At 39.8% G+C, this 11,393-nt stretch overlaps 2 protein-coding genes across 4 annotated transcripts; one reads left to right on the plus strand and one right to left on the minus strand.

Moving 5' to 3' along the window:
- The first annotated feature begins 349 nt into the window (after positions 1 to 349).
- LOC108033200 (uncharacterized) lies at positions 350 to 2,554 on the plus strand. The gene is made up of 4 exons (XM_017107446.3): positions 350 to 707; positions 1,156 to 1,278; positions 1,335 to 1,466; positions 2,316 to 2,554. Exons 1-4 carry the CDS (start codon positions 492 to 494, stop codon positions 2,397 to 2,399), a joined length of 555 nt encoding a protein of 184 aa, XP_016962935.1. The 5' UTR covers positions 350 to 491; the 3' UTR covers positions 2,400 to 2,554.
- On the minus strand, positions 2,463 to 10,376 carry LOC108033201 (tetraspanin-9). Of its 3 annotated transcripts, XM_050889787.1 has the most exons (7): positions 10,133 to 10,376; positions 9,974 to 10,082; positions 6,632 to 6,702; positions 5,023 to 5,214; positions 3,900 to 4,094; positions 3,675 to 3,835; positions 2,463 to 3,465 (listed from the first exon to the last, which is right to left on the minus strand). In XM_050889787.1, the coding sequence occupies exons 3-7, from the start codon at positions 6,692 to 6,694 to the stop codon at positions 3,225 to 3,227; spliced, it is 852 nt and encodes a 283-aa protein (XP_050745744.1). In that variant the 5' UTR covers positions 6,695 to 6,702; positions 9,974 to 10,082; positions 10,133 to 10,376; the 3' UTR covers positions 2,463 to 3,224. The 3 variants fall into 3 exon arrangements, with proteins under 3 accessions (XP_050745744.1, XP_016962936.1, XP_043949440.1); XM_017107447.3 differs by lacking the exon at positions 9,974 to 10,082; XM_044093505.2 differs by having other exon boundaries at positions 9,974 to 10,376.
- Positions 10,377 to 11,393: the final 1,017 nt, after the last annotated feature.

Consider the following 11,393-nt stretch of genomic DNA (forward strand, 5'->3'; position numbering starts at 1 on the left):
CATACAAAAAACTTTGAAGTTAATATGCAGATATTAGCTTTCGCCATCCAACTTTGTTTCAGTTCTCCATTTACTTATGAAAAATATTATTTCTGTGTGATTGAAATAAACTCTTTTGATCCTGTTTGTACAATAGCAAGCAAACGTTAATTTGTATTTTATTTGCAGTGGCCCTAGAAGTCGTTAGCCCCCGAATGCCCCCTGAACACCCGAGCTCCAGCTGAAACCCAAACTAAAGCCAAAACGATCGTGGCTCAATGTCCAAAGCGGCGACTCTCGTGGTCGGGTTAAACCCATAAAATCGTTGCGCAGACGCGGCCACTCAGTTGAATTTTGGACTCGACAGACTTCGGATCGAAGCTCTAAGTGGGACTTGCAGCTGGGCTTGGATTTGAATTTGGCTTGGCGAACCGAAAGCTGGACGTCTTCACCTGGTTTCATAAGTGCTCATAGTTTGGCAATTTCCCCTTCTCCTCTCAAAAATTAGTAAGATGAGTCGGCAACTTGTGAGGCTGCATCTACCGCTGCTCGTCCTGACCATGGTGCACTGCATCGCCGCCACGCCCATCGCTCCTGCCACGCCCGACGGCGCCACGCCCATCGACGCCCGCGTCTCGGCCGCCGACTTTGGAGCCCAAGACGCCTTTGATGCCGCCGACAGCTCGGCGGAGTCCACGCAAGCGGAGGCCAGCGAGGCCGGGTTCAAGGTGAGTTGGGGTCAAGGGGTCCGCCGCAGGTGCTGCTGCTGGTGCATCGCACCCAAGGTCGGAGGCCGGAGAACAACACCAAGCACACAGCAACAAATAACAATGGGGGGATTTACAGCCACTTATGATATGTTTGTTTTTTGACCCCCATGTAATGAAAAAGATGTTTGTTTATTTATGTATTTATGAAAGATAGTAAAGTTTAAAAAAAGAAGACTAACATAGGGCAGTATTACCAACTGCGGAGACTTCGACTGCGTATTTTTAGTAGGTTTCTTCAACTAAACAATGTTATTTATTTTGGTCTTTGATTTAAGGTTTCAAGAAGCTGAAACTTAAATTATTATTAATTTTTGTCATATCCCTGTAATTTAAATATTTTACCTATTTACTACTATGATAGGAAGATACTCATATGCATTGCCTAACTTACCCTTCTCTTCACCAGATCTCACTTTTGCCCACTCCGGCTAAAACTGCGGAATCTGTGAACCTGGAGCAGGAGGCCATTCCCTCGAAGGTGCTAAGTGTGTACGACAAAAGCCAGAAGAAGCTGGCCGATCTGGCCCAGGTGAGTGATGCAACCACTACCCATGTCGACCCATTTAACTCCGATTCCGGTCGCAGCCCGTTCCCATTTTGGACTCGATCAGCGAGCACGAAAAGTACGGCAACAATGGCGACATGTTCGACGGCATCTCGCGCTCCATTGTCAACGGTTACGAGGCCTTCTCCAACCTGCTCAACACCTTCATACAGGTGAGTGCCGAAATTGCTTTGCTTTTTGTGCCGTGTTTGCTTGCCTTATTTCCACGGTGGATCCATTCGCACACACGTTGCATAACACTCCCAATGCAGTTTGGTCGCCGAATGTCCAACCTGCGATCTCATTGCCAGTGCTGCTCCTCTGGGGCGGCGAAAAGAGTTGGATACCATTAAAAAATGCTCCTATATTGAGAAGGCAGTAGTGTAGAGTGCCACACATCAGTTTGATGCACATTACAATTTTTAAATAAACTAAACAACTAAATATCCGGATATTTTAAGTTGTGAGTTAAATTACTTGAATTATTTATAAAAGTCAGGGCAACATTGCGTAAAAAAGAACAAATGTTTAGATTGACATGATTTTTAAAATAATGGGCATTGGCCATAATAAATGTTCATTTATTTTACTAATAACCAAAAAACTAATCAAATATCTACCAGAATTAATAATTGTTTAATTCCAAGTGAAACAGTTCAAGATGTTTTTTCATCGAATTTAAATTAGTTTTTTAGCAAATCTTTTATAATAATCTAATTTATAATAAGGAACGTTTTACTATGATATTAATAAATTCGACAACCTTTTAGCACCCGACAGAGTAATTAAAATTAAATATAAAAAAAAACAAAATTGGAAAACCAAAAGTAACGCCCTTGGCTTTTTTTTAAGATGTTCACATTGAAGACCCTAAAAAAAGCTAGATTTCGGGATAAAAAGAAAGCCAGACTGGCAGATCTACTGCTCGCTGGCAGTGCTTATGCAATTAGCGTGTGTTTGCTTTGACCAAGGTCAGTTCCAGCTTTCCCCCCTTGACCACTCTCTCCACCTTTCTCTTGCAGAAGCCCAAAGAGCTGGCGCGCAGCGTTACGAAGGGAATCACCGCTCAGTTGGACATTATCGGTGGCAAATTGGTGGGCCTTTAGGGGCACCTCACCACGACCCCCATAATGTTTTTTTGTTTGTAATTTAAATAAATACTTTAATTTATTTGTAACTTAGCACGAACATGTTGTGTAGGAATGTATTTCGATATAAATATTTGTATGTATAAATAAAATAATCATACTCATAGTAATAATATTTGCTTTAACTATCCCTCCCTCTTCCTCTTCCTCCTCTTCGACCACTGGGTTTTCTTGCTTTCGGGCAGTTGCGGTTTCTGCTATTTCGAATACTACAAAGTTCCATAAAGTAACATAAATATACTTGTATAGTAATGTATAAGTATATGGGTTATATATTGTTTTAGTTAAGGGGTTACGAGCATATTTGGGTCCTCAGCCCCGTTCACACTAGCTGGTGTGCGTGGTACAGTGAGGGGAACAGGTTCCTTTCAACTGCTTGCCTGATAAGTATGAAACGCACTGTACCCAGATGCATGTGTGTGTGTGTTTCGGGTCTTGGGCCATATACTATCCTACTAGAGAGCACATCACAATATGGATACACCGCTAACTAAACGTCTTTGTAAATACGTGATTGTTTCACTGGGGACATGAGCCCTGTCCACACTGCCTTCAGTGCGAACGTGTCATCCCAGTCCCCTGAATTTTGTTCGATATGTCTTCGCCTACAGATTACAACAAAAAAACAAAAAAATACACTCTGAATTAAATTAATTTTTGGCACATTTCGCAGAATGAATTAGAAACTAGGAGAGCTAACAAAAAGCATAGAGATAGCGACAGAGTTGGGGGTGACTCCGACCCCCCAATTTAGAAGTTCGCCCACCGCCGTCACAGGCGCGTTCAATCCTCCCAACTGCTGGTGCGGGTCTGGGGATCGATAGACGGGGAGTACGACTTGTAGGTGTCCGAGGCCCGTTTGTGCTTCACCGTGCAGAACAGCAGCATCGAGGTGATCAGTCCGAAGAGCTGGACGAAGGCGATCCCCAGTCCCACGGCGCCCACCACGTTCAGCTGTCCCGTGAACCAACTCTGCAGCGAGTGGGCACAGCCCTTGTCCCACCACAGCGACGGGTTCTCGGATCTAAAGGGAGATGCATAATAATATTATAAATACATCAACATAATACAGCAATGTGCCTTGGTATCATTTAATTAGGTGTCCAAAAGTATGCTGCAAAAATGTAAGCTTACATAGCATACTTTTAGACACCTGATCCAATTTTATTGTTTATTTAAACATTAAAAAATAGATTCTAGCTGATCCGGAAAAAGGGTATCTGTATCACCCACCTGCCGCAGTCGGCGCGCATCATTCCGTCGCCGGATCCTTCGGTGAGCACCTGGCGCTGGTCGTAGAGGGTCCTGCAGCAGGACTCGGGCACCCAGCGCTTTCCCGGCCACGACTGGATGTCGTACCAGTCCTCGTAAGAGGAAACGCCGCAGCATTCAAACTGCAAACAGGGTCAATGTTTAAGTGCCAAACTCCAGCTGGGAAAAGGGAAAGGCGCCACTCACCGAATGCTGCACACTGTCCCAGATGGAGGCCACCGAAGGCGCCACCAAAGATCCCCGATCGCTGGTGTTGTAGTGCCGCTCGATCCCGAAGCGCAGCTCGTTGGCCAAAGTCCGTCCCAGTCCGCCGCGGAAGAGAAAGGCGATGGAGCCCACCAGGAACTCGCTCATGAACAGCATCACAATCAGCATGAAGTACTGTGTGGGCCGGTGGAGATGTGGCATTATGGTAGAGATTACACGGGAAGAAAGTAATTAAAATGGGTCGAAATAAATCTGTAAATGGTGTTTGCTCTTTATATAATTCTTGGATATAATTTAGAAATATATGTGACAACCGCAGTTAGAGAGCAATAATTTTTATTGAAAAACATAAATAGGCGGTAGTACTAAGTTGTGGACTCCTTTAAATAAGTCTTGTCGAATAAATTACTCGCACGACATGAATGCCATATTCGTACAGATATTTTACAAATACTATTTTTGGAATAATAAATAAACAAAAATAAATAAAATAATGGATCCTTTACAATATTTCTTTTTTGAATTTAGTTTTAGGCAACAGGCATAAACATGTCTGATAACTCTTTGATTATCGATTTTATTTATTGAAATTAAAGGGTCCTGTGGTAATAATGTTTTGATTGAAAAATTAATGTATTCCAATTATTCAAAATCAATTATATTCAAAATTCGAAAGAAATACTTTAACGACCAAAACAAAATAAATTTCTATATTTTGTTTAATTTAAAAAATACATTTAAAGATGAAAAATTATAAATATCAAAATGACTTCGTCGTTTTCAAAAATTATATATAATTATTAGCTATTCATCTATCATGGAATCTATTTGAGCAAAATAGGGTGCCTTCTCTTGTACTTTAATAAGTACAAAAAAAATTAAAACAAATAAAATTTTATATAAAAATGTTTTTTTTTTATAACGTGATGGGCATTTAAATAAAAAATTTCATTAAATTATATTTTCCTTTATAATTATTTTCAAAAAATTCAATATTCTTTGCTTTCTAATGCAATATTTAAATGAAATTATTTATGCAACAATTTGTAGGGGCACAGAATTCGGTTTACTCTTAGATAGTATCCCATCACCATTCACTCACCAGTACCAGAAGGCAGCGGGACTGCACCCAGGCGCCGCAGCAGCCGAAGAAGCTGACCACGAACCCGGTGCCACCGATGCCCATGAAGATGGTGTCCGCACTCAGGCCGGCGTGCTGGGGCAGCAAAGTGGCGTAGCCCTCGTAGCTCAGGCGCAGCCACAGCCCGGCTCCTAAGAACGCACAGCTACACAGCTGCGATGGGTCGAGTCGGAGATTGGAAATGGGAAATTAGAAAGGCACTGATTACCATGCAGAATGCCCGAAAAGAGAAGGTAGTGCATTCCCTTGGGAACATGCTGCAACCAAAACTAATTGTGATTGGGAACACTAGGATAAATTATACCACTTACTAACCATTAAGTATTCATTCGTTTATTCATAAATTAAAATTAGCTTATAATGGCCTACGGTTCGTAGTTTGATTATCAATTTTCAATTATATTCACAATTATGTTCCCAACATAGGGCTTTTATGAATCTAATGTGTTGGGCCATTTCATGGAGCATACTTTAGGGTACACCGGAAATAAAGACAAATTTGAAAATGACTTCCTTAGGAATATCTAAAAATTATACGGATAACGGAATCGAAATCAAAATACTTGTACTAGATAATGTTTCTGAAGTACTTAGTAATCTTGAATGCATGTTCCTGAATCGATTTCCAAATTCCAACAATTTTAACATAGGGTATAAATCAATGTCATCAGTGAAAGAAGCTTGTGTACAGCTCTGTCGGGGCATCTAAGCATTCGTTTTCAGCCAATGTCACTTAGACACGGACCCTGATTAATTGCCATTGATGCCGCCGGAGGATCCAGCCTCCGGAGGGGTGATCAGATAGTTCCCCCGATTGGCAGCTGAATGCAGCTGAAGGCAGGGCACAACTGTTGCATGTCCACAGAGGCTGGCATGCGGCGTTAGGGGGCTTTTGGAGGAACCCCACTGGGGAAGGGGGGCCGGAAGCCACAGCTGCAGATTGCAATTCAGATTCAGAAAACTGAAAGCCATCTCACCGCCAAAGTCAAAGTCGAGTTTAAAACCGAAACCGAACCGATCTGAAGCCCAGCCAAAAGCAAAGGCAAAAGTCAATGACAGGCGCTCAGACAATGCAACATGCTGTCACAAAGACACTTCCGCCGCAGACGACGGCAAAGTTGTGGCACTGATTCGCTGCTCTACCTTCTGATTCTGATTCTGATTCTCATACCCATTCCCATTTTCCTCCTATATGTTTATGCTCTGTTTCTGATGCTGCATATCCGTCCTCAGCATCTGCACTCAGGAAAAATATTTTTTGATAAACTATCTCTAAGAATATTAATTTATTTATTTTGAATACTAGGAAATTGAGAAAAAATGTTTTTAAGATATATAAAATCATATAGGACCCCTATATCATTTTATTTTATTATTCTGGAAAATTTGATAATAGATAACTAAGAAGCCTAAAGTGAACTTGCTCCTTTAAGACATTAATGTTTTCCCATGCTTCATAATAAAAACTACAAATTATATGAAATATAGAACTACAACATACTTTTTAAAGGCATTTTGGGAGCATATTAATAATTTGAAGTGTTGAAAGGTTTTTAGTTGCATAACTTACCCAGAGAATTATGTTCAGCCAGCAGAAGGTGCGACGTATGCATGTATAGCCGGCATTACCCATGGCGGGATCTGAAAAGCAAAAGAAGGTTTGAGACAGGGCTATATCCACGCCAGATCCCCTCTGTAAAAAGTATCTTTCCTATGCGTTTCTGTTCCCCAATAGGGGCTGTGTGCGTACAAATAACTTATATTAGTTGTTGATTTCTGCGTTGCTCTTTTTCGCTATTATTGCATTTGTTGTGCTTTTCATTGGCATTTCCTTTTGTCCGTAATGTAACCAGAGCACTCGTACCCAGTGTGTTTGCCAGCGGGGGCGTTTGGCTAGGCAATTGCAGCTGCTGCACAGATGCAGTAAAATGCACGAATGTCCACACATGGACGGGCACTCGCTTATGCAAATATTTTCTATGATTGAATGAAAACAATAACTAAACAAACAAATTACAGAATTAACAGCAGCCATGTCCACGGTCACCGAAGCAGATGAACAAATAAATGGATGTCCTCATTTGTTTATTTAAACTATGTGTGGCGAAAAGCATTCAGGGCTGGCATTTTATTAATTAACACTTGGGAATTACAGTAGTCAAGCAAACATTTAAATATAAAGAAAAACCTACTTTAATTTGACATTAAATAAATAACATGTTGGTATTAATTTCGGTTCCAGAGTGTCCAATTAATATATATTCTCTTTAACTTGATCTTTAAAATATGGATAACTTTTTATATTAATGATATCAAATTGCTTTGAATAATATCAAGTGTTTGTTTCTTCATGTGGAAAATAAAATTTGTATCCATTGCTTTGTAATATCCACCGAAATCTCCAAACCTTCAGGTAACGCGGAATGTAAATGTATTCAAAACCGTGTGGAACATTGCGAAAGTGCAGAGAATCAAGCGTGGCATTGCCAAAATTTCCATTCTTCTCGACTTTCCCATGAAAGAAACAGCCAGCGTAGAATTGGTTTCATGCTAATGATCACATGTTTTGTTGCAATCGAGCTCCATGGATCTGGGAAAATTTGTGTTCAACCAAAAAAAAGATTGCGTGTGAACCAGCAATAGCGCCAAGAAAAACAGAGAAGTATGGTTTCTTTTAAAATGCACTGCTAGGCATCAAGGGCTTTTAAAGATTTGCTGCACTTCAGAAGGATGTGCAAGATTTAACAAAAGATATCCCCTAAGAGCAGGCCTACTTTCTTTTCAGGAAGGAGATATTACTTTTTGGAAAGATATGTCCGGAAAAACTCTGCTTAAGTTCAGCTTGCACGAAATGGTTATCTCTATTTTATAAATAAATTGTATTCCATTTTATATTTAAGTTTCAAATTTAGTTCTCATCCTGAAATTCGTTATCTGATCTATTTGAAATATATGTCATCAGGACTTAACTTTGTAAACAGATCTCAACTGTCTCTTCTTTATTTCGTAAATAAATTTCAATTTTTATATTTGTTTTGACAAAATTTATTCCAAAATGAGTTATAAAGTTTTTGATATCAAAATAATAACAACATGACCTGGCTAATAGATCTTCTTTATAAACTTATAAAGTTAATCCTCATCATGGATTTGATTATCTGGCTTGGACCTTGCTAATAGATCTGGGCACTTTTATTTCGAAATTCAATTTTTGTTTTTAATAGTTGATTTTAATTATTTCATTAACATGAGCTTTAATTCGCTGACCTAATTGAAATAGAAATCATATGAAAATTAACAACTTAACCTGGCTAATAGATCATCAATTTAAAACATTATAATCGACTACAAGTCCCCATCCTGCATTTGATTTTCCTGGCTAGGATCAGACATAAGTAATTAGAAAGAATCAGAACTTAGCCAATCTAATAGATCTGAACTTGGAATCCCAGGGAGCACGCGCCTCCAAATCTGGATCCTCCTACGATCTCCTAACCCCTTCGGACGCGAACTCGGACTCGGAATGTCCGCTCGAGGGTCGAGCCGCGCTATCCACTATATAATTGGAATAACTATCATCCGCGACGATGATCGCCGCCCCCCGAACATAATAATAATGAAATAGTGCAAATAATAAGCGGGCCTGGGCGGGGTAATGGCTCTGGGCCGTCCATGTCCATGTCCAGGGCTGTCCAGTTCGTGTGGCCCGGCTGTGGTCTTTCGGCTCCACGCCAGTTCCACGCCAGTTCCATGCCCATGCCCATGCCCATTCCCAGTCCCAGTTCGTCGTCTCCAAGTGCGAACAATTGCACAAGGCAGCCAGCAACAGCAAAAGTAACAACGAGAGCAACTGTCGCTCGCTTATTTTCCAATTTAACTCAATAACGCGGACTGGCTTAATGGCATTTGACGCTGAAAATTTGCGATTTACTACACCCTCCGGGCCCCACCGACCCCATCTTCGCACACTGCCCACTACGTGCACTATGCGCCGGGCCTAGCATTTATCATAATTCGAGTAGCTGGATCTGGATGCTGCGGATGTGGATGTGGATGTGGCAGAGTGATTTATGCCAGGAAGGCATCTGAAATTGCTTTCGTTTAGCCAAAAGTTTTGCAAATCGCAGAAGTAATTGGGTGAATCGGTTAGCTTTTCGGTTTTACACATCCATGTTCGAGTGCTCTATTAATTGGCGTTCTTTAATCGAAATGCTTTCAGCTTTGATGTATGCAGATGGGTTCTATTGCAGAAATACGATTTATATCATATAAATGATCTATATCATATGATCTATATAGCTATTCGTATGATCTATATCATACATACGATCTTTCATCACATATCAAAGCTATATTTTGGAAAACTTGTAAACTATTTAAGTAACTATTTTTGATACCAAGAAATAGGAAAATAAGACCTAAAATAGGTTATACTAAAGACAGTTATCCTTATGACTTTGAAAATACTATTTATTCTGAAAACCATCCAAAATATATAATATACCTATCTATAATATATTAAGCAACAGTGTTTTTAAGCCTTCCTAAGAAGCCGTATTCCCCCTCCGAAATGACGGAGCAAATGTGTAATATTTCGTAACATCCCGACAAAGATCACAGAGGATCAGCGGAGAAAGGCATAGCGAGAGAGTACTGTAGCAGGGAGCAGAAACCAGTAGGTAAAGTTGGCATTGCACAGATCGCCAGCGACAACAACTACAGCAAGATCAGTCGCTCTGAAAAGATTTTCACCATCTGACCACTGAGACCTCCCCTTAATCGCAGTGTTTTTGTGGGCTTTCAAAGTGTCGTCCATGAAGAGTTTTCTCTTTTTGTTGTATCGGCCAGTCTATGTATGTGCTTGTGCTGTGTTTGTGCCCCATTGCCGCATTTCTTTTCAGTTGCAAATTACTTCAAGTTGTTGTTCGTTGTTTGTTGTTTGCTTTCAATCTGGTTTTCGTGGTTGTTGCTGCCGCTGCTGTCAATAAACTGCAAAGTTCGCTGGATCGGTTTCCTATATGCTATATAGTCGTGTTTAGTGGTTACTTGGCCGTCCGAACAGGATATTTACATTGGCTGTGGGTCGAAAAGTGTCGGGATAATCGCTGATTGGGGTGGCACTGATTTTTAGTGGCACTCTTCAACACAGAATTGAACTCGAAAAAAAACGAAAACAAACAAATCGAGACTCTTTCTGGCCCAATTGGTTTGTACGAGAACTTCCGAACTGCCTTCGTTTGTTCGGTTCTGCACTTCTGGATCGGATAATCGGATCTCAGGGATTCGAAGTTCGTTTTGCGTATTCTATGCGCTCGCCGCGGTTGTTCAAAATAAACTGACAATTCTGCGTTGTTTAAAAATAGTCAAGAAGCGACGTCCCAGCGCAGCAGCCGAGGTGGCACGAGAGTCCAGCCGAAGTCGCTTCGGTTGCAAGTTGTAATGCACTGCAAGAAATGGGGGGAAGACGTTAACAATTTGAATGCTTTCGATATAGCTTAGATAAAGGCTTAGATTAGCCTTAACAAATTAGTTTCAATATAATTGTATAAATTTATTCTAGTTTCGAAAATGTGTAGTTTCTTTAGTACACTGATGAAAAAGCTGGAATAGTAAGAATGTAAATTAAATTCAATTTTATTTTTTATTTATTAATGAAGTGTAAAAACATAATGTTTGGCAATAAAAAATATAAAATTTATAATTAAAAAATAAGTATATTATAGTAGAAAATACTAGATCAATGTTAGTCTTTTTTGTTTTAACCATTTTTGAATTGTATGAAAAGACCTAGTTTAAAATACTAAACATAATTATAATGTATGTATTATTATTTCGATATTTAGAAAATCGGAAATGGGTAAAAATTAAAGACAAAATTCATAATTTTATTATAAAATAAATGCATTTAACTCTTTCTTTATCAGCAGTATCACAAATACTGAAATATCTGTTTTATACATAACAAACAATCAATTACATGAAACCTATAACACTCAATTTTCAACCTATAGCTATTAATTTATTTTTTATCTAAAATACTATATGAATTTTGGGAAGAACAAGGCTAACAAGTTTTGAAAATTAAAATGCTACATACAATTTTTTTACTCATGCTTTTATTTTACTTATATACATGTTATTTTTAATTTAAGTAAAATATAATTGGACTAGCCTCCTGTTTTTCTGCGTGTACCTTCCGGTGACAGTTGCACCGAGACCCTCGCGCTCTGAGAGCCAAACGCTGGGGAGATTCGAGTCGGGAGTACGTGAGGCCCCAAAAGAGCGCTAGGAAAGCGACGCGCGCCGTCTGCATACTTATGAATGAGATTTAT

This window comes from Drosophila biarmipes, chromosome X (assembly GCF_025231255.1).
Source record: "Drosophila biarmipes strain raj3 chromosome X, RU_DBia_V1.1, whole genome shotgun sequence".
Classification (NCBI taxonomy): domain Eukaryota; kingdom Metazoa; phylum Arthropoda; class Insecta; order Diptera; family Drosophilidae; genus Drosophila; species Drosophila biarmipes.

What these genes read in the sequence shown, in the direction of transcription:
- LOC108033200 (XM_017107446.3), top strand. Translation starts at nt 492, where the DNA reads ATGAGTCGGCAACTTGTGAGGCTGCATCTACCGCTGCTCGTCCTGACC. An exon ending in CCAGCGAGGCCGGGTTCAAG is followed by an intron (nt 708 to 1,155) that starts GTGAGTTGGGGT and finishes TCTCTTCACCAG; the next exon opens with ATCTCACTTTTGCCCACTCC. An exon ending in AGCTGGCCGATCTGGCCCAG is followed by an intron (nt 1,279 to 1,334) that starts GTGAGTGATGCA and finishes TTCCGGTCGCAG; the next exon opens with CCCGTTCCCATTTTGGACTC.
- LOC108033201 (XM_017107447.3), bottom strand. Translation starts at nt 6,694, where the DNA reads ATGGGTAATGCCGGCTATACATGCATACGTCGCACCTTCTGCTGGCTG. An exon ending in GGCTGAACATAATTCTCTGG is followed by an intron (nt 5,215 to 6,631) that starts GTAAGTTATGCA and finishes GACCCATCGCAG; the next exon opens with CTGTGTAGCTGTGCGTTCTT. An exon ending in GGGACAGTGTGCAGCATTCG is followed by an intron (nt 3,836 to 3,899) that starts GTGAGTGGCGCC and finishes CCCTGTTTGCAG; the next exon opens with TTTGAATGCTGCGGCGTTTC.